Source organism: Lachnellula hyalina, assembly GCF_007821495.1.
Source record: "Lachnellula hyalina strain CBS 185.66 chromosome Unknown contig00067, whole genome shotgun sequence".
Lineage (NCBI taxonomy): Eukaryota > Fungi > Ascomycota > Leotiomycetes > Helotiales > Lachnaceae > Lachnellula > Lachnellula hyalina.
Genome location: NW_022157181.1, coordinates 97,168 through 118,654, shown reverse-complemented (window position 1 = coordinate 118,654; position 21,487 = coordinate 97,168). Strand labels below are relative to the sequence as shown.

The 21,487-nt window shown below is 48.3% G+C and overlaps 8 protein-coding genes across 8 annotated transcripts; 5 read left to right on the top strand and 3 right to left on the bottom strand.

The window, feature by feature from the left end:
* Positions 1–565: 565 nt before the first annotated feature.
* vps901 (Vacuolar protein sorting-associated protein) lies at positions 566–3,185 on the bottom strand (the record flags this gene model as incomplete). The annotated part of the gene is made up of 5 exons (XM_031148920.1): positions 566–608; positions 661–1,310; positions 1,357–1,529; positions 1,577–1,654; positions 1,703–3,185. Coding segments are annotated over 5 exons (2,427 nt in total), but the record flags the coding sequence as incomplete, so codon positions are not given.
* Positions 3,186–3,640: 455 nt separating this feature from the next.
* LHYA1_G003953 (Asparagine synthetase domain-containing protein) lies at positions 3,641–5,630 on the top strand (the record flags this gene model as incomplete). Its single annotated transcript, XM_031148919.1, has 4 exons — positions 3,641–4,321; positions 4,368–4,910; positions 4,960–5,508; positions 5,562–5,630. 4 exons carry the CDS (start codon positions 3,641–3,643, stop codon positions 5,628–5,630), a joined length of 1,842 nt encoding a protein of 613 aa, XP_031005297.1.
* Positions 5,631–6,374: 744 nt separating this feature from the next.
* On the top strand, positions 6,375–7,638 carry galA (putative arabinogalactan endo-beta-1,4-galactanase; the record flags this gene model as incomplete). Its single annotated transcript, XM_031148918.1, has 3 exons — positions 6,375–6,439; positions 6,489–6,767; positions 6,822–7,638. The coding sequence occupies 3 exons, from the start codon at positions 6,375–6,377 to the stop codon at positions 7,636–7,638; spliced, it is 1,161 nt and encodes a 386-aa protein (XP_031005298.1).
* Positions 7,639–8,197: 559 nt separating this feature from the next.
* sym1 lies at positions 8,198–9,350 on the top strand (the record flags this gene model as incomplete). The annotated part of the gene is made up of 5 exons (XM_031148917.1): positions 8,198–8,326; positions 8,450–8,543; positions 8,594–8,971; positions 9,022–9,188; positions 9,237–9,350. Coding segments are annotated over 5 exons (882 nt in total), but the record flags the coding sequence as incomplete, so codon positions are not given.
* Positions 9,351–10,298: 948 nt separating this feature from the next.
* On the top strand, positions 10,299–11,668 carry pgkA (Phosphoglycerate kinase; the record flags this gene model as incomplete). The annotated part of the gene is made up of 3 exons (XM_031148916.1): positions 10,299–10,364; positions 10,431–10,851; positions 10,902–11,668. 3 exons carry the CDS (start codon positions 10,299–10,301, stop codon positions 11,666–11,668), a joined length of 1,254 nt encoding a protein of 417 aa, XP_031005300.1.
* Positions 11,669–11,947: 279 nt separating this feature from the next.
* sem-1 (putative 26S proteasome complex subunit sem-1) lies at positions 11,948–12,347 on the bottom strand (the record flags this gene model as incomplete). The annotated part of the gene is made up of 3 exons (XM_031148915.1): positions 11,948–11,987; positions 12,041–12,143; positions 12,209–12,347. 3 exons carry the CDS (start codon positions 12,345–12,347, stop codon positions 11,948–11,950), a joined length of 282 nt encoding a protein of 93 aa, XP_031005346.1.
* Positions 12,348–13,061: 714 nt separating this feature from the next.
* iml2 (Mitochondrial outer membrane protein) lies at positions 13,062–15,232 on the top strand (the record flags this gene model as incomplete). The annotated part of the gene is made up of 3 exons (XM_031148914.1): positions 13,062–13,422; positions 13,473–14,904; positions 14,965–15,232. 3 exons carry the CDS (start codon positions 13,062–13,064, stop codon positions 15,230–15,232), a joined length of 2,061 nt encoding a protein of 686 aa, XP_031005345.1.
* A 2,013-nt stretch (positions 15,233–17,245) lies between these two features.
* On the bottom strand, positions 17,246–19,508 carry rsc7_1 (Chromatin structure-remodeling complex subunit; the record flags this gene model as incomplete). Its single annotated transcript, XM_031148913.1, has 3 exons — positions 17,246–19,017; positions 19,146–19,343; positions 19,430–19,508. 3 exons carry the CDS (start codon positions 19,506–19,508, stop codon positions 17,246–17,248), a joined length of 2,049 nt encoding a protein of 682 aa, XP_031005322.1.
* Between the last annotated feature and the right edge of the window lie 1,979 nt (positions 19,509–21,487).

Below are 21,487 nucleotides of genomic sequence, written 5' to 3'. Positions count from 1 at the left end.
TTAAAGATACCAAAAATAAGGAAAAATACAATGGATTCTCTCTAAGATGGGTGAAGCCCCTGCCCTCCCGATAAACTTTAAAGCTACCAGTCTCCAGTGCAGTACAATTACAATAGCCAAGAGAAGCTAGCGGCCGCCTTGTTCCGATATAAAACATTAAGCCCTGCAAGGCCAAATCGAAGGAACCATGGCCATGGTCATGGTGGTAGGATAATCGATCAACTGTGATATACAGGTATTATATTGCTCGTAGAGTCGATTAAATATCTGCTCAAAGCAGAATACTATGCTCCTTTTACTCAGACAGCCTTATGTACTTCCTATGGGACTCTTTCTCTCAAGGCGTTATGATTATAATTACTACATCTCAACATTTCGCAGAGTTCTGCTTTCCAGATTTCTCTGGCTCTATAAGAAGCCCATCGCGCCGGGATATCAAATGAAACGCCCTCATGCTACGCTTAATTTAACCATGCATCAATAATATCTAGACGACGCGAAACCCGTCAAACCGGTAAATGCTATAATCTACTTCCCGCCCCTCCCTCCACTTGACAACGAGCGACTAAGAGCTGAGTGCCAGGCATGCATCCACAGCGAGTGCCACCCTATGAGACTCAAGTCAATTTATATTCCTAAAGAGCCGTCACAATACCTTACCTGCCATCCTTTTGAGTCACGACGTCACTAATTAGTTCCCGATCTAGATCAGGGAACATTCCAGCCAGTGTTTGTACGACATTTTCATGCTCTGCACGTTGCATTCTGTGAACTTCTGCAGTCTCGGCGCTTGCCTGTCTTGCGGCTGCATCTTCCGCGCTCATTCGAGCTCGAATATGGTTGTTGGGATGTAGTCCAGGTGGCTGCGGTAGACCTTGACGGGGATCCGTAACAACTCGAGGGTCGGGACTCATACGAGGTGTGTTACCTGGCAATGGTGTACGGGCTGGACCTGCTTGAGATGGGCCACCATCATCAGAGAAGATCCGTCCAATCGATGACAATGGTCGTTGAATAGTTCGTAGTAGACCACTTATAGCAGCCTTTTCATCATCACCGCTATACTCGTTTGAGGAGGTTGATTTCCGAGGTGCTGAAGATTCTCCCTCCATTGAATGACGGGGAGTCACTTCCGGGCGACTGAGACCAGACTTCTCGGAAAGCTGGGTAGGGAGTGGAGGTTCTGGAAGTGCAGCCTGGTGCTTTTCGGCTATTGCAGAGACAGCAGCTTCAACGTTCTGCTCGAATTCCTTGTCGGATATTGTTAACGTGGTGCGGTCTAGATTTTCAACAAACTGTATCGCACCGGACTGAGATTGTTAGATGGATTCGATGAAGGGTAGCCGCGATACTCACGAGGGACGAAAGGTAATAGCCTGCTTCCCCGCCCAGTTTCTCTTGGTTCCTAAATCGCAGAATGTATTGAACATTCGAAACCAAGTGCTCTGGATTCGCTCGCAATACAGTATAGATGAGTAGGGGCATAAAAGAATCCGCAGACCCGTCCGATTTTGCATGTTTGAGAAGTCCTTCCTGGATTAGTCTTCGTCGAATGTGGGCAACCAACTTCACTTACCAAAGATGACCTTGCAGCAATTGAGAACACAGATTATCTTGTCTCGAGGAGCTCTGTATGTCTTGATTTTCAAGAGCTCTGTACAAATATTAGTATTTCGCTCTGGTATCCATCATAATTAAGTACCTTGTTGAGCCAATACTAAAAACCGTTTGCCACTGTCTCCAATTGGCTGAATATCAAGATGCTCCTCCTTTATCCATCCATAGATGCTAACTTTCTGTGCAAGAATATCATCACGTTCGACATCTTCTTGATGCTGGCCTCTCCTCCCGGGCCCCATTGGCCGCTCAGCCCCTCTCCTTCTTGGTTTTGCTCCTGGGATTGGCTGGGGAGGAGGTATTGCTGGCGAAAATGTTTGCGAATATAGCCTATTCATCACCAGCTTCTCCATCCCCTCACGAGCATTATCAAATTCTGCATCCGAAACCTCACGCCATACATCACACTGTGCCATTTTTGGTGTTATGAATGCAAGGAAATCGCCTATTATCTTGACTTGTTCGTGAACCATCCACTGTTTCTTGCTGAATTCTTGCAAGAAAGACCTCAAAAATTTAGCTACAGGATCAGCAGATCTGTGCTTTAGTTGTTCTAAAAATCGATGGAAATCGAAGGGGAGATCCGGCTCTGGCTCGGGTTCGGGGGGTGGCGGCCGATGTAGAGGGGGAGACATTGGAGAATCCAAACTTTGTTGTCGATCGTCTGCTCTCCTTGGGGGCCCAAAACTATGAATAGATCCTGGCTTCGGTGGGACTGAAGGACCGACATCAGATGGATCCCAACCCTGATGCCCGTGTGGTGTATTAGAAGCTAATCGTAAATCTTGCATGCTCTGAGTCGCGCTCGCTGCCGGAGAATTCAACGGTTCAAGGCTCGACTTCCTTGGGGGATGTTGTATTGGACTACCAAGTAACGTCCCTGCGATCTCTAATCGTGGTGACATGACCTCTTCGTGGTCTGGCCCTTGTCCCTCCTCCCCAAATTGATCCATTATACTCTGTATTTCGAAGGTCGAGGATAGCTCACGCTCATCATCACTCGTGGAGGGCTTCTCGTCGAATCCCGCATCGGACCTTGTGGGGGACCTCTCCGGGGCTTCGGTGTTTTGGGCCTGTTGTGATATTGATATTGATGTTGCACTGGAGGCCGTCCGTGAAGGTGGTTGTGAAGATCTTGGCGTTTTTGGGGTTGGATCGAGGTAAGTCTGGTCGTCTGGAGAAAGCGTCTGCACAGTAGCTTGCTTGGAAACCGTGGTGTTTGGTTTCAGGGTCGCCGTGGATGACTCCATGGGATCATGAGTATGTGCTGGTATTTGTGCTGTCTTTGTCTCTGTTGCTCCTGCATTTACGCCTTCCACGACCCCTGGCTCAGGCCCCACCTCGTTCGAACTTGGTTCTACACCTTGAGGCATTTTGTTGTCTTGAAGTTCGGTATCTTTGGTATGAACAGGTGTAGATGATGCATCGTCCTGAGATTGCTTCACAGCCCCGCCTTCCTCCGGGATCTCGTCGTGCCCATCTCCTAGAGTCTCACCATCTTGACTTGCTCCCCCAGACTGAATGTCTGCGGGAAACTCATCTACTTGGCTTATGGCGTCCGCTGGTTGTCTAAGGGGAGACATACACCCGCCTGTTCCTCACTTGGGCGTTTCTTCGCAGTCCTGGAGGTGTATGGCGGGGTACAGGGGCAAGTGGAATTCGAGGTTTTAGCAGGGTTGAAAGGCACGCAACAGAGAGTATAAAACCTTCCAAACCACGTCGGACTATGCGATACAGGATTTGAATGTGTTATGTCCAGCCTAATCCTTTGCCGTTGTTGGTTTCTTGTTTTGTTGAAAGAATATGAACACTATCCGGACTCGAAGACAGCACTGTAGCTCAGAAGCGAGCTCGGCTCGTTCGCGTTGGTCCAGTACTGGTACTGTACTTTAAGTTTTAACGAAGCTACGCGGACTTCCTTCCAACCACACAAAAATATCCAACATAAACACCGCACGGTTCTGGTTAAGCCAATACCATTCACGATGGCGTTTACTTTTCTGTAAAGACTCTGTGATAAACAATGTGTGGTATCCACGCGTCCATCTCACGAAGGGTTTTCGAAGCTGCAGGTGATGAGCTCAAGAAGCTGCTCTGCAGAAGAGGTCCGGATCATGTGGGGGAGTCGAAGGCTATAGTGGAATGTGATGATGGAGCATCCTACTATGTCTCGTTCACTTCCACTGTTCTGGCTCTGAGAGGGGGCCAGACTAAAGCTCAGCCATTTCAGTCTCCCAATTCCGCGTTATGCTGGAATGGAGAAGCATGGAAAGTTGATACATACCCGGTCTTGGAAAACGATGGTCAGGTTATCTTCGATCTACTTTCAGAAGCAACTTCTCCACAGCTCTCTGCCACGGAATCTGTCGCTGCTGTTCTTACGGTCTTGCGAAGCATTTCTGGGCCGTTTGCCTTTGTGTACCTGGACAAGACTCACAATGCACTCTATTTTGGCCGCGATCGTCTTGGGCGACGCTCTCTACTCTACAACGCCGATAGATCGCCTGAATCTATGGAACTCTCTAGCACTGGGGATCACACCAGCGGCACTTGGAAAGAGGTAGAGGCTGATGGGGTGTATCACCTTTCATTCACTAATAGCCAACCCGCAATCGAAAATCAAGGACCAGAGGGCAGTATTTTCTCCGAGTCAATGTTACCTCTACGTCGATACATTTGGGAAATGCCGGATTCCGAGTCACCTGTGAGTGGACCTCTTTCTCTTTATCTCTGTTATCTCTGTTATCAAGGATTCCCCAAAAGAGAGCTCTATGTATAGATGGACGATAGCTGATCATCAACAGGCATCATTAGGCACATTCAACCGAACTTTGCCGGCTATGAAATATGTGTTGGATTCGAATACAACATCGGTGACGCAACTGCGGCAGCATCTATGTGAGTCTCTCAAGCTCAGGATCCTCAATGTTCCAATACCGCCAGGTCTAGACCACGATCGCAACGTACGCGTTGCGATCTTGTTTTCTGGCGGGCTTGACTGTACTGTTCTCGCGCGAATAGCACATGATCTTCTCCCGACTGAACAGCAAATCGATTTAATTAACGTTGCTTTCGAAAACCCAAGAGTAATAGAGGCCTCAAAGAGAGTACCAAGGTCAAAGAAACAAGCGCGCACTGATGCTCAAGAAAGTCACCAAAACGACAATCAAGAAACTACCAGAATCCAGAGCAAGACTTCATGCTATGAGGCATGCCCCGATAGAGAAACCGGAAGGAAAGGCTTTCAAGAACTGCAGGACGTATGTACTAGCCGAGTTTGGCGATTTGTGGCGGTAAATTTACTCCTCTTTCTTGTCTTCTTCACTAGCTTACTATTATTAGGTCAACGTTTCATATTCAGAAATGATATCACATCGAGCCATGGTTGTTAACCTTATCAAACCACACAACACGGAAATGGATCTCTCAATCGCTTTCGCCTTGTATTTTGCTTCCCGCGGAGCTGGAATCGCAACAAGTGGTTCGGACAATAGTGTTGTCCCGTATAATACTCCAGCTCGTGTTCTTCTCTCTGGCCTAGGCGCCGATGAATTATTTGGAGGATACACGCGTCATGCGACAGCTTTCAACAGGAATGGAATTACGGCTTTGTTGGATGAGCTTGAGTTAGACGTCAACAGATTGGGAAAGCGAAATCTGGGCCGTGATGATCGAGTCATCTCACACTGGGGCCGAGAAGTACGTTTTCCATATCTAGATGAGTCTCTTGTCAAATGGGCTGTTGAATGTCCGATCTGGGAGAAATGCGGATTCCAAGTAACGGTGTCGGAAGAGCCAGGGATCGCAGGAATAGAAGCAGGGAAGAAAGTTCTACGTCTATTAGCTTTTAATCTAGGAATGCATTCTGTTGCTTTGGAGAAGAAACGAGCCGTAAGAAGCTTCACATTCCATATTTTCCCTCTTTTCCTAACTAAAAGTCATAGATCCAATTCGGGGCCAGAACTGCCAAGATGGAAGTTGGGAAGACAAAAGGAACAACACTTATATCTTGATGGCTTTTGCGAGTATGATTCTTCTGATTGACGATGATGATAAACCAGATACTACTGATTTGCACTGTGTACCTTCGGAAAGCTAGTTCATCCTACTCACCGTGTGTTTCTGCGCAAGCAGTAACCTGGGAGTAGGGTTGGATGCCGTAGGATTCATGCCGGTCAAACTTGATGTACAAAGGCAAGGCTGAGTCAATTCGAGAGCAATCCTTTTCCTTGTGGTTGCTTTGCCTCGGTAAGAGTTTACTGGGCTGAGCAAGCACATAAGCAATATTTGCGACTAGCAAATCAGAACTAAGAAGAAGGTTTCCCTATTGATATTTATTCCGAGTCACCAAGTCGGTCATCAGTCCTCGACATGTCATTCAAAGACAGCTGTAGCTAACAATACCCGTGCCAATCAAGGAACAGTAGCCAGCAAAGACTTGACTAAATGTTTCCCGCAAGCGTTGATTTCCCACAGCCAACGCGGGGTCAGTACATAAGATATATTCCAGAAGAACTGACGGGCATCTGTTTGGTGGAATTATGCTGATAGGCAATCCCCGCTCCGAAGCTAGCATGTAAGTGAGGCTTGGAATGCTAGCTCGTGATAATGTCATTTTTGCTCTCCCCATAAAGCTATAAGGATAGACTTGGTAATCCTGGACTGATTTGGATTATTCTCCCTTCTCGTGACATCTATTAGGTCATGTATATAATATTTCCTCTCCTTCCCTTGCTAGCCACTCGATCACACAAACCATGCGTCTATTGACTCTCTTCTTCCTTCTGCCTCTAGCGACAGCCATTCCAAAGCTACCCCGCAAGTAGGCTATTCCACACCCCAATTTTTTTTTCCAAACCGAAATGCTAAAGGCGCATTAGTCAAGATTCATCGCATACATTCTTCTTTAAAGGACATGACCTGAGCTCTCTGAAGACCCTCGAAGATGTCGGAACCGTCTACAAAGATACAACGCGCCATAATCAGACAAGACCCGCGGATGATATCCTCGGAGATGGGGGCATGAATACTGTCCGGTTGCGAATATGGGTAAATCCAGAAGGTGGGACTAATGGACTGGAATATAATTTGGAGCTTGCCAAACGCTTCAAAAGTAAGGGATTCAAAATATATCTCGATTTCCATTTCTCGTGAGTCTCGCGAGAATAGTAGGAGGGTTGCTAAAGGCTGAATATTGTTGCCAGAGATTCATGGGCGGACCCCCAAAAGCAACCTCCTCCCGCGGCATGGCCTACCACCCTCGAGCCACTTGCTTCTACGCTCCGTGGATATGTTAAAGATACCCTCATATCCTTCGATAGAGCTGGGATCGACCTTGCGATAGTGGCACTTGGGAATGAAATTCGGCATGGCATTCTTTGGCCTATTGGCCATGCAGATGTAGACGTTCAGCCATGGCCCGCAACTATTGCAAACTTCTCGAATTTGGCAACCCTCTACAAGGCAGCAAGAGCCGGTGTCGACGATGCCCTTTACGCGGGTGTATCTAGGCCTCAGATCATGATACATATAGATGATGGGTGGAATATAACATTGCAGCAAAGGTGGTTCGGGGCAATGGTTGCAAATGGAATTCGAACATCCGATTGGGATGTGTTTGGCTTCTCGTTCTATCCATTCTATGGAACAGCTGCTACCTTCGATAACTTGAGAACGACCTTGAATACTTTAGCTTGGGAGTACAAGAAGCCGATCCAGGTCGTTGAAACGGACTTCCCAGCAATATGTAACGGAGAGTACAATCCCATTCCACAATCGTCAGAGCCGGAAATCCCGTACAGCATTGAAGGGCAGACAATATGGACTCGGGATGTGATAAGTATTGTGAAACAAATACCGCTTGGGCTAGGACAAGGAGTCCATTACTGGGAACCAGCTTGGCTGAATAACAGTAACTTGGGAAGTGATTGCAATGATGCTATTCTCTTTTCTACTGATTATAGCAATTATCCTCAGATGGTTGGATACTCGAGAAGCTCGGTGGATCTGTTTCAGGTGTAAGCTGAGGTTCTTGTGTTGTACTACCCCGCTCAAAGAATGTACTTAAATCCGGCATGTCTTTTGGATACCTACCTGCAAAAGCAAGAAATAAACAAAAGCCTCTTATTATTAGAGAATCATTCATAATCTTCATTTAACTCCTATAGTGTTTACGGCCTTGCCCATAAAAGGTCGCAACTTGAAGAAGCCTCGTGGTTGAAGTCTCGACTCTCTCTACGGAGTAAGCCAAGTCGGCTGTACCGGTACAGTACGAAGGTACAGTACACCACTACTGCGCCACCAAGGATTATTCTTAGCACCTTACAGCGAGTTTTAGGCTGAAGGTGACCTATTGAAACGACCTACAGACTGAGCCGCGCAAGGTTCTCCAACATCCCATGATAGTTGCCAGCAACCTCACAACTGCGCGATTTTGCATCTTCGAATTCTAACGGCCTTTCACGACGACGACGAGGGATTCCCTGGGAGATAAGTATCGGCGCTTCAAGTTTCCGATTACGAGAATCCGATCCGCTATTCGACCCGCAATCAAGCAAAGATCTACCCCATATTTCTAGTTGTCGTCATATCTTTCCGGGAAGCTCACGACACCTGCGCCTTATTGAATCCGATAGCCGCCACCATGGTTTTAGAAATACCCCGAAGAAGGCTCGCTCGAGCGATAAACTCAAAATATATATACGGGACGGTATGTTTGCTTCTTTCCCCGCAGGACGAACCTTCATGTGGTGTTCCCGATCATGGCGTACCGCCTTTTATTGCCTCCCGAGACTGTCGACAACAACATCGCTGACACCTGCTATTCTACCAGGTACCGGTGGTAAACACTGTCATCTTCCTCTTAGAAATAGCCATCATGTCGAGGCTAGCTGCTAAGTTCAACACCTACTATGCGGACAGGCCAAGTACGTATTCCCATTTCCCCAAGCTATGGGGACCTCCTAACACCTCGCAGTCCTCACGATGATGATTACGAACGCAGTGCTTGGAGGAATAGCAGATACGGTGGCACAGTCTATAACATCGATAAAATTAGCAGCGGCGCGGAAGCCAGGAGGGATTAAGGATGATGACACAATGGCGATTGAAATTCGGGAGCTGGATAGAAAGAATCCTCTGAACGAGAACGAGCTGATCCCGGATTCGAAATACCTACCACCGCCGTTCGAATTTGAGAGATTAACGAGGTTTATGGCGTATGGTTTCATGATGGCGCCTGTGCAATTCAAGTGGTTCCAGTTCCTGTCCAAAGCGTTCCCGATTACGAAGAGCAGTGGACTGGGACCTGCGATGAAGATGGTGGCTTTTGACCAACTTATCTTTGCGCCAGTTGGTATGTTGCTATCTGCGGTGTGAATAGGATAATGCTAATACATCCTATAGGGATCGCCTGTTTCTTCACGGTTATGACAGTTGCTGAAGGAGGTGGCAGAAGAGCAGTTACCCACAAGCTCCGTGATATGTATCTGCCAACTCTCAAGGCGAATTTCATGGTTTGGCCTTTGGTTCAAATCATCAATTTCCGATTGATGCCAATACAATTCCAACTAGTAAGCTCTTCCATTCCTCGTAAAGTAATCATCTTAACATATATGTAGCCTTTCGTGTCAACAATTGGTATTGCATGGACAGCATATCTCTCCTTATCCAATGCTGCTGAAGAAGCAGATGCTAAGTCCGCTCCCTCATCACCTAACATTCGCCTGTTGTAATGCATTCTCAGGTTTGGGCCGGGACCAACAGCATAAGAATAGCAGCATATGACATTTGTGTACTCGCATTGGGAAAATAGGCGTTGAAGCATTCTATCATTATTGCACTACGTACTAGAATTTGTATGGTGCTTGTTTCTGCACTTGGGTTGAATGTGGTGCTACACGGCGTATCAGGTTATGTTTCGTTGCTCGGGTTGGGCATGGAGCTTTGTATCTACACAAATTGCAATGGGGCCCCTGCAATTACAAAACAACTTAGTTTAGTCACCAGTCTGTGGTGTTTATCTTAAAGGAAGGTGCTGCGCGTGATATAATGTTTATAAGAGGTGAGATTAAGAGTCCTTAATCCGGCGCTCCAATAGTCGGTCTTCAACTATTACTTGCGGTCTCGAAATTAGCTTTAGTCTTCCCGCAATTCTCCGATCAAGTCGAACCTCGATTGGCATTGCGGAATGAATACAGTACCTCGGTATTCTGATCTGTAATAAGGTACTGTGGTAATTGAAATCAAGATAATAACATGACCCAGTTCAAATGAGCAATTGTTGGGATTTTAAAGAGCGTTTACAACCTAAATATAATGGGGCAAACATGTTCTCGCATCGTCCTCTAGTTTTTAATCATAGTAATCAGCCGATTATTGAAGTGGAAAGAAACAGGTCAATATCACACATACTGATTTAATTAAATGTGGTATTATGGACTTATGTACCGTGATGTGACGTTTTTGACCGAAGCTTGCCGAGTCGATCGATTGCAAACACCCCACCAAACCCGAACGATAAACACCCCACCATATAATCGATCGAGGCGGCTGAAACTTCCTTTTGCCATCATCCATCATCCATTATCACAAAACCTACAAATCTCCTCACTTTATTTGTACAAACCTTTCTGAATCCAGAAAATCTTTAACCAAATCCCGATAATACATCAATTGCAACCATGAGTCTCTCCAACAAGCTCAGCATCACAGATTGCGATTTGAAGGGAAAGAGAGTCCTCATTCGTGTGAGTCCCGCAGTCTACGCAGCATTACTTCAGAGCTCTTGCTGATTACTACATCTACTCTAAAAGGTCGATTTCAACGTCCCCCTCGATGGCACCAAGGTGACCAACACGCAGAGAATTGCCGGCGCAGTGCCAACAATCAAATATGCCATCGACAACGGTGCGAAGGCCGTAATCCTCATGTCGCATCTGGGACGCCCAGACGGTAAGGTCAATGCGAAATTCTCCCTCAAGCCCATTGTGCCTGAGCTGGAGAAGCTGCTGGGAGGAAAGAGTGTTGAGTTTGCTCCCGACTGTGTGGGCAAGGAGGTTGAGGATATCGTGAATAAGGCTTCTGGTGGACAGGTTGTGCTGTTGGAGAACCTGCGGTTCCATGCTGAGGAGGAGGGCAGCTCGAAGGGCCCCGATGGGAAGAAGGTTAAGGCTGATAAGGCGAATGTTGAGGAGTTCAGAAAGGGCTTGACTGCATTGGGAGACATCTATATCAGTAAGTCATTTGCAGCTGTTCTTAGGTTTAGAAAGCTAATTGCTTCATAGACGATGCTTTCGGAACTGCACACCGAGCTCACAGCTCGATGGTTGGCGTTGATCTCCCTCAAAAGGCCTCTGGATTCTTGATGAAGAAAGAGCTCGAGTACTTTGCTAAGGCTCTTGAGGAACCTCAACGTCCTTTCTTGGCTATTTTGGGTGGAGCTAAGGTTTCAGACAAGATTCAGTTGATTGACAACCTTCTCGGAAAGGTCAACAGCCTTATCATCTGCGGTGGCATGGCATTCACCTTCAAGAAGACACTGGAGAACGTCAAGATTGGCAACAGTTTGTTCGACGAGGCCGGCAGCAAGACCGTAGGAGACCTTATTGAGAAGGCCAAGAAGAACAATGTTGAGATTGTTCTGCCAGTTGATTATATCACCGCAGACAACTTTGCCAAGGACGCAAAGACTGGCACTGCTACAGATGAGGAGGGCATTCCAGATGGATGGATGGGTCTTGACTGCGGTCCCAAGAGTATCGAACTCTACAAGAACGCTATCAGCAAAGCCAAGACCATCCTCTGGAACGGTCCCCCAGGAGTCTTTGAATTCGAGGCCTTTGCCACTGGAACAAAAGCAACTCTTGATGCAGCTGTCGACGCCGCACAAAACGGCAAGATCGTCATTATCGGTGGTGGAGATACCGCAACCGTTGCCGCTAAGTACAAGGTCGAGGATAAGCTCAGTCACGTCTCGACCGGTGGTGGAGCATCACTCGAGCTTCTGGAGGGCAAAGAACTTCCTGGTGTCACTGCTCTATCGAGTAAGTAAAATGCTTGCGGAAGAAAAAAAAGTAGCATCAGGCTCTGATACAGTCAAGGCCGCCCAAGTAAATCCAGTCTGTAATGATTTTGATGATGATGCCCCGTTTGTGCGGTACATAGTTCAGAGCACTAGAAATTGAAGCACTTTGGACCCAGTAGAAATCGATATGCTCGTGATATGATGTCCATTGTATGCTACCCTTTTACAGCAACCTCTTGTAATACCGTGAACTCCATTATTGTGACCTGGCTTGCTTGTTTGTTGATTTTAACTCATATCCTTCCCTCAACGCTTCTTGCTCGCCTCGACCTTCTTAAGCTCCTCCCTGCAGAACCGTTAGTTAGCTGAAACCCCCATCTCCTCTAGTCCGCCACTCACTTCAGTTGCGCGGAAAAGTCCTCGCTCGTATCATCATCGTCCCAGCTCTCCTCCCACAAGTGCGTGTTATCGCCCGGTACCTCAGTATCCTCTTGCGTCCAGTCTACCAGCACATCACATCAACTCCGCACTCATAAACAGACAAATAAGTAGCTCTGGGGGACCTACTCTCTACAGGGAAATCCTCAAACTCGTCATCTTCCTCTAGCGCAGGCGCTGGCTTTGTCTCCTTGGTAGAATCGGCGCTCTTGTCTGCGACTGTAGCTTTCGTGGTTGGTGCTGCGCCAGATGCTGGAGCGGCAGACATGATTGTGAAGTTAGGCTGGGGTGGGATGGAGACAGGTGTTGAGAGGCGGAATGGGATTTAGGACTTTTAAAAGAGAGCTTTGGTTTGGCCTGCTTAGAGAGAGCTTCAAGGCTGTACGAAGGCGACGAATGGAGTGCAGTTCCACAAGAACACGGAACAATACAAATACGCCGGAAAAACAAGAGGCTCCGGCGGCCGCCTCCCGTGCTCTAAGTCTTTGACCGTAGGTATCGCCAAGCCGGAGCCGGAGGCAGATGCCTAGCAGATCTTACCGTACCGACGTACGAGCCGTTCATGACGAAGCCTTGCCTTCTCTACGGCTTTTTTGGTTGGAGCCTTTCTTTCATTTTTGATTTTCCATCCCTTCCTAAGATATTGCTTGTAATTCCTCAATTGATTGTGCTAGGCACTGTTGCTTTCTCACTCTTTGTTCGTTCTGAAACTGCATACAAAAGCCTTCTTCTTGAAGATCTAAAGTCTCACAGTACAATACATTCCATCCTTTTTTGCCCCGCATCACCTTTCAATAAATACATCCTGTCAGACGAGCCTTGTTTTACCTCAATTCTCGATTTGTTGAATCAATTACGTCCGCGAAACCACTCTGGACTGAGCGCAGTCTCAAGTTATTTATGAAACAAATCCCGAACACATCCGGATCCCAAGGATTTGAACATATCTGAAAGCCGGCCCCTGTCAGCTTAAAGCCTCAAGATGAGTCGATGGTTCGGGTCAAAGGCCAAGGCTCATACGCCTACTATGACGGCGGAGGAAGAAGATGGGCACCTGAGATCTGTAGAGCATGCACTTCTTCAACTCCTGAATGACGATGTTGCAGAGGCAGATAAGCTTCTGAAGCAGCAAGATTCGTCTTATCATCATCTTGGGAGGGGACTCTCGAGTTTTGTTGCTTCTATGTTAGGAGTAGAGAAGGAACTTTTGAAGGGTGCATCAGAGACTTTACAAGCTGCAGAAACAAAGTCATGGGATGACATGAAGAAAGCACAGAAGGAACCGGCAGCTTTTCAGTCCCATATCTACCCTCCTGGAACGGAATATCTCTTGTGCTATGCCAGTAGGACTCTCACGCCGTTTCTTCAACGTCAACTTGCTAATTAGGACCAGTTTCTCAGCTCACGAGCGCCATATGTGCAGTACTCAGCGGCTCTGTGACTGAGGCTATAAAGGGATTTTATAAGCTGAGAAAAGCTTACCTTACGCTAGATGGTATTATGGAGATTGAAGGTAAATATCTAAGGGAGAGGGCTGCTTCCAGAAAAGGCTCACTTGCTTCACGCATTAGGCGACCTTCAACTGAAAGCTCGGCTGCGAAGAGGAGCTCGAAAGAGCTCGATGCTGGCTATACCACAGCTAGGAAGTCCAATGGCTCTATCAAGGGTCCAGCACAGCTTGAGAAGGACGATAAGTCTGATCTAGAGCCAGGAGTACCCCTCACTGCTACCAAGGTACAATCCAAGTTGCTCGACATTGACCCGGCTTCAGTGGGAATTACTTCCCATATAGATATCTTCATTCACTCAGGCACAAGGCTCTGCTATGGCATACTGCTTGTCGTCTTCTCCATGATTGAGAATCCCATCATCTCAAAAATCCTGCACATTGTTGGTTTCAAAGGCGACCGAGAGCGCGGAACCCGATACCTCTGGCAATCTGCTCGTTTCGACAATTTCAATAGTGCAATCGCTGGTATAGCTCTTCTGGGCTACTATAACGGACTTGTCGGCTTATGTGACATCCTGCCCACGGATGCTGGAGCAGACGACGACATGTCCGGCTACCCACGCGCGAAATGCCGTGTACTGCTCGCGGACATGCGAGCACGCTACCCCGACTCGAAACTATGGAAAATGGAAGAAGCACGCATGCAAGCTTACGACCGCAATCTTTTCGAAGCCGCCAAGATTCTTTCTGCAAACGCTGACGGTAACATGCAGCAAATTGCTAGTATCAACATGTTCGAATTGAGTCTCACGACCATGTTCCTGCACGACTACGTGCTCTCCGCCAAGTGCTGGGGAAAATACTCGGAGCTTTCCCAGTGGTCACCAACTATGTATGCATACCTTACCGGCTGCTGCTTTCTTGAACTCTACCGGAACTTGAGGATTAGTGATCCAGAAGCCGCTGAAAAGTACAAGAAGAAAGCTACAGACTATATCCGAAAAGGCCCACCTATGGCAGGGCTCCAGAAAGTAATGGGGAAAGAACTACCCTTCGATCTCTACATAACCCGCAAAGTCGCAAAGTGGGAAGAGCGCGCGAAAGCCTGGGGCGTGGATCTAGTAGATGTGGTGGGTGTTTCTCCATTGACGGAAATGATTTATTTCTGGGGTGGAGCGAAGAAGGAGAATGAAACACAATTGCAAGTTTCGCTGGATGCGGTGAAATGGGAACGCACGACTCACCCAGAGAAACTGAAGGATGATCTTGACGAGAGCGCTATTAAGGCATTACTTGAGGCATGCATGCTCAGGAATCTAGGGAAGTATGATGAGGCGAGGACAATCTTGCAGAACGAGATTTTGAATCATGAGAGGTATCTGGCCCAGTTTCCCAACTCCAAATCATGACGCTCAAAAACTAATGTAACAAATAGACAGGAATTCAAAGGCCATCTAAAAGACGACTGGATGCTACCGGCCGCGCACTACGAGATGGCCTGTCTCGTATGGCATGACAAAGACCTACCTTCCATCTCACCGGACGAGCATAAGGCCAAGGTACTCGAGTGCGAAGAATGGCTGAAGAAAACGCAGAATTGGGAGCAGTACGTGCTTGATACGAATGTGAGCTTCAAGCTTACTACGAGCTTGCTTACGGTCAAAAGGCATATGAGGATTATGGGTATGGGTATGGGTATGTAGATAGGATTCTGGGCATGGGGTTTGATTTGGGTTGGTTTGGGTTGAAGATAGACAAGATGGGCACGGGTATGGGTTCATAGGTGTCGGTTAGAGGCGTACGTACACATAGGAGCGTTACTCCTCTCAAAAACTCGGGAAGGGTCTTCATTATCTGGCGTAACACTAGAATTTAAAAACATAAACTCGTATCCGTAAGTAACCTTTTCCCAATTACCAGATCCCTTTGATGTGACAGTGAGATACCTACAGGATCCCGAGACAACATTCACCCTCACCCTCGCATTGCCAGCCGAGAAAGGAGCATACGGTACAGTAAGCGTTCCTGCTTCATCATACTTATCGTATCATACCAGACATTGGCTTTGTAAGGTAAGCCCGTCCGCCTAGTACAACATCGCTTACTCCTACTCTGTAAGAACCGAAACAGGGCAGCGGTAGCGATGCAATGCAACGCAATCCTTAATTCCCAATCCATATACTCCGTGCAACGGTACTCGTACTCGTACATTCCCCTATTAGTAGTGTTGTTGTTGTTATTGTTATTGTTGTTGTTTACGAGGTCTTTGTTTGTGAGCGATCAGTCGTTACTCCCGTGCCTTCCCCACCCAATGTTTCGTTTCATTTCACCTTGAGAATGTTGGCGTGGTGGCTGAAACTGTGTGGATGGCTGTGATGGGATGGGATGTGGAGGGAGGCTTTTATAAGCGAGGTATAATGTGGATGTGGATGCGGATGTGGGTGTAGAGTGCCACGAGGGGACAGGCATGCCATGCTAGGTGGACGCGTGTCACCAGCCAACATGCCATGCGGTGGAAAAACAAATAAGGTGGTTCAGGTGGGCGTACGAGGAATGTGTGGAGGGGTCATGACGAAGAGCCGCATCGATCCAATGGCGCACGGTGGTTTTCGGTGAGGGGGAAACTTGGGTGGGGTGTTCGAGATTGTTAAGGGGGTAGTATATCAACTAAACCAAGTCAAATGTTGATAGATGGCAAAGTTGAGCGAAAAGAGATTCGGGGCTTTATTATTTATTGCTACCTCCTCCTTCCCCACACGAAAAGAACATGGAGACTGGATGGATATCCATTTCCAAACAAATGATATCAAAACCCTCGCAACTCCATAGTGGAATGAATTATCCAAGCCAGTTCAGTTCAGTTCAGTCCATAGACATGACTCGACTAACGAAACAGCCACCAGCAGAAAATGCAGCAGACGTGTGTATATCCCAAAACCAAAACCAGGCAGAGCAGAGCAGAGCACAATAACCATCCAATAAATGCCCTGCAAAACCGCACGCACGCATGCAGATGCCGGATGCGTATGCAGGAAAAAGACGCTGATTCCTTCCCAAAACTAGCAACACAAGGTTTCATGATGAAGAAGAACTAACCCAATGCTTCGCTTCTAGTAAAGTCCTTCCGCCCTTTGCCCGCTCCTCCGCCCCATCCAGCCATTATTTGGTAGTCCCTCGACGCTCAGAAGTAAATATTGAAAAGAAAAAGACATACACAGTAACAGTCCGTAGACACCCCAATGTTTGGGGTTAGAAAGGAAAGAAAATGCTGAGACATTAAGTAGGATGTGTAAGCGACAGTTACAAAAGCGCAAGAAAGGTATATGACTGATAAGAGACAGAAGCAGAGCAGAATGCTGTCAAGCTGCCATACTGTACAAGAAATAGTGAAATGGGATGAACTAATGGTAAGGAATCCGCCACACACCAACTCCTCTACCTGGCCTGATGTAACCAAGTAGGTGCCTGAAATACAATTTATCCAACCTCGTCCTACATTATTTCGGTGGGGCTTTGTAATATTTCGCCGCCCCTTTCGTCATGCATTTCAAAACCTCACAATATCATATCTTTTGAGGATATACAACGGGAGGTTTGCCGTTCCAGATCATTCATGGTCATGATGAAACACGCACCGAATAGCATAGTCATCTCAGTATTCACATCATCAATCCATCATACTCGTAAGACATGATCATCGACACGTTCCCGCGCGGTCATTGAGGTTGGCCTGCCCATCCCCAGTTGCCGCCAGAGCCTGGTTGCTGTTGTGGTGCCCATCCCTGGGCACCTGCTTGAGGTCCAGATGTGCTGGGTTGCATGAACTGCTGGGCGCCTTGATCGGGTTGGTATAGGCCTCGTCCCGGGGCAGGATACCCTTGGCCTAATCCCTGCATACCGGGATATTGCAAAGCCGGCTGCATCTGAGGGTTACTTCCAGAGTGTCTGAGTTGCGGAGATGGTTGGTGTGCTGATTGCTGTATATGAGGCGACTGTTGAGAGTGTGTAAAACTGGGGAAATGTTGCGGAGACTGCTGTGGTTGGGATGGTGGCCACATTTGTGTCTGAGGGTTGAATCCATACGGGTTTCCTCCTTGGCTAAGGTTGCTGGATCCCATCGGCAAGTTGCCAGTTCTTCCTAGCTGATCAGACCTCATTGATCCTTGGCTTGGCGCCCTCATAGGTGATTGCGCGATTGGGGTTTGCTGATGGGTAGGTTGAGAATAGGATTGCCCTGGCATCATATGTGGGGGGTTTTGCTGAGACATTGCTGGTTGCTGAACACCACTTTGAGAAGTGCGGGGTGAGTGTAAAGCTTGCGTTGTGGGGAGGCCATCGGTAGAGCCTATTGGCTGCTGAACAATGTTTGATTGGGGAGCGTCATGTGGTGTTCTCCAACGACGGTCATTATATTCGCCACTGCGACTTCGTTGAGCGTTCACCTGTTTATTGTATTCTGCCGTTTGGTGGGCATGCGTCAGCAGTTCTGTAGGCGGGCTTGTTTGAGTGCGATCTTGATACGCTGGCCCGTTGATTTCTTGCCTTGGGCGCTGGATATGGCTGTAATCCCTGAGACGCATCTCTGGCTGCTCTGGCGCAAGAGTAATCATCGGAAGAGTTGTTGCACTGCCTGGCGCCCCTATCATGCCTGGCTGGACAGCCTGCGGTTGTGGGTGACTAAAATGAGCAGGGCTGCTGCTATAAACGATATCCCCATGATGGCCGAGCGCCATTGAAGCATTTGCGTTAGCTTCTGCTGCAGCAGCGTCTCGAGCTTTGGCAGCGCCAGGTCTCTTCTCTCCGGCCATGTCTTCTTCGGTGAAACCCTGTTTGCGCGCCTTGGTTTCCCAGTAATCATCCCTAACTCGCCTCCCATTGACAATGACCCTGCTACCGAACTGTCGGAACATAGACTTGGCGGTAACTATAGCTATCTGTCGAGAGCGATAGGAAAATGGTAGAATTTCTTGATGTATGAGATCTTCTTTTTCGGCCTGCGTTGCTATGATTTTGTATAACGATCTGTTCTTGTTGAATAATAGATATGAATCTCTGTAGCCCAGGACCCTCGCGCATTCAGTAGCTAGCATGAAAAGCTTGTCCCCTCTGTTTGGTACGAAGAATGTCCGGCATCTGTATTCGCGCCCTTCCTGAAGGAGTCCTGTTTCCGTAACTTTCTTCTCGCCAGCCTCATCGTATTCCCGGGGGATATACTCGTCTCCTGCAGGGCCTAGTTGATCCGTAGTGTGGTCTCTAACCGTTGGCAATGCCTTTATCACGGTCTTGGTTGGGGTCGTCTTGGGAGGTGAAGCTTGTGTCGGCGTAATGCTACTTAGCTGAGGAGGGAGAGGGGCCGTTTGCGATTGCGGGGTCTGGGGAGGGATATTTTGAGGGAGCGGCATTGAGGACTGGTTTGAACTCTCAGTGAAAGTCCCGGGAGGTTTTGATTTCATCGGTCTTCCTCGCTTTCTCGGCGCCCTTGAGTCACCTACAATGAGACATGATCAGTAAGGTACCTTCAAATCCGGCAGCGCGCACATGTGCCACGGGGCTACAGGCGCAACACTGCTCGTTGGCAATAGTAATCTTGCGATTGTGAATGGACCAGCAACGTACCATCATCCCCAAGATCATCCCCTGGTGGTAAGTCGCCGTAGTCCGGAGAGTGACTGCGCTTGATGCCTCTGTTGGGAGGACTTGTATTTGGAGTTATTGATGCGGTGGGGTTCGTCAAAGCTCCTGCGAAGTCAAATGTCAGCCATGATCCAATACAGCAAAATGTCGTGAAGACCGCATAGTAAGCACAGAGAGTCCCTCGTGTGGCATGGCGCATGCGCATGCGCCAAATTCTCCGGCGACTCTACTGAAGCTCTTAATGCGCGGATTATGCTATATCTTACCTGCTGAATTGAGGGCGGCGGGGTTGATGGTTCCAGAGTCGCCCAGGCCGACTCCGTTTGTTGTCTGCGTCGAGTACATCGCGCCGTCAGCGCGACGCAGCGAAGTGATGCCGTTAGATCTCCTACAATGCGGAGGTATCGCTCAACGGTCAGCGCGTTTGCGCAAAGGGTGTCGGAGGAGGGTTCAGCTGCATAAGAAATGCATCTATTCCTTTAAGCGACGGATGGACGCGGATAGGGCTTGCGATAGGACAGTGATTGGCTTGAGGGCGGTCAACTGGATGGCGACTCGAACTCGAATGCGAACGATTATAGTAGGTGAGTAAGACGACGCGAGGGTAGTAGGTGGTAGGTGTCAGTGTGTATGTATGCAGTGTTCCGCGGGTACTGTATGGTTGGTTTGGTTGATTGGGAGCAGAGATGCGACCGCAAACCCCACGACGAATGGGCAAGTGGGAGCGAGTGGGAGGGAGGCTCTGGGGATCGGATTGCGAACGGACGACTGCGCGTGCTCAAATCCTTGCCGATGCCGATGCCAATGCCAAAAGTGCAGGGACCAGGACGGATGGACTTATGGAGGGGAGGGAGCAACGATATTACTGTATTATTGTGTCCCGGGGATAGCAAGCGATAGCACAGCTGGTTGGAGGTGTATGTGTATGTCTTCGGAGTATCTTCGAAGGCTGAAGTCTGTATGGCTCACGGATACTGGACTGGGCTGGATACTGGATACTGGATATGGATAGGTTGGTATGTATGGTATAGGTATGCTGCCAGAAGCTAGTGCCAGACAGTCCAAGCCAAGCACAATTACCCCGTCCGGCGTCTTCAGTGGTTCGTAGACGCGATAAGTGTCGATTCGATAGCAGTGTTGCCCGCAGCTGTATGTACTGTAGATTGGCGAGACCTCAGGGAAGGAGATGCAGACCAAGCCGTATTTGGAGGGGAATGGAGTGAAACTGAAACTACTTGCGCCGCTGGGCCTGCCCGCCACCCTCCGCTCCAGGATACGGATGTGAATACGGATATGGATATGGATATGGGACCATGAAGCAAGCTTTTACACCTAACTTCGCTATCAACACCAAGACCAAGCTGAAGACCAAGACCAGGACCGTGAAAATTGGAACAACCGGGCTTCAGATCAAATGCGGACGTGCTCTCCTGTATAGCGCAAGCGCAGTTACGTGCAGCAAAAGCGTGTCCTGTTCTGCGCGTGCGATGATGCGCGGAGGGGGCCAAACGTAGGTTTCTGGCTCCTGGTACAATCCGGGATGGGCTCTACATCCGAGCAATATCAGTGGTCAGTCTGGTCTAGGATAGGACAGGATGGGTTTCTTCAGTGGCCCGCTCTCGCTCACGAGCTTCCTCGCAGCAGGCTGAATTACCTCGTAGAAGCTCGGCCTGCGATGCGGCGATGCGCTGACAAAGATCCCCTTCCCCAGTTATACGGCACGGTTAACGGTACGGAGCTGTCTCGCTGTCTACCAATGTCCGTTACTTCGTCGTACTGTTATTGCACGAGCTCCTCTTCTGCAACTCTTTCGATCCTGCCGTATTCGTTCGACTCCCGAGGCTTGCGTCTGTCTGTCTGTCTGTCTGTCTGCCTGCGTAGAAAGCCGGAGGAAAACGACCGTTATGACCAGCCAGTCGGTTGTGGCTTGATGTGGTATATCTTCCTTCTTGAAATAAGTCCCCGGAGCCGTGTCTCTCGACGAAACAGTATGCCAAAAATGCTGAAGAATCCGGTCAGAGATTATGCGCGTCCAGATCTATTTTCGTAATCGAGCCCGTCGGTTACGAGTCACAGGATAAGTCGGATCCGTAAGACAGCAATAAATGATGATGAAGAGGCGTAAGGTAGTATCAGGATGAGGGATAGATCGATTGGGTAATAACAGATGAGATCAACCTGCCCGACATGCCATGCCTTTACGGATCCTAGTACGTACAGCTTCTGCTAGTGGTATAGAAGTTTGAAGAAGCTGGATGGGGTAACAACTGCCGATTCAGCTGCTTCTTATTGCTTGATAGGAACCGCTTCCTTTCAAAAAACAA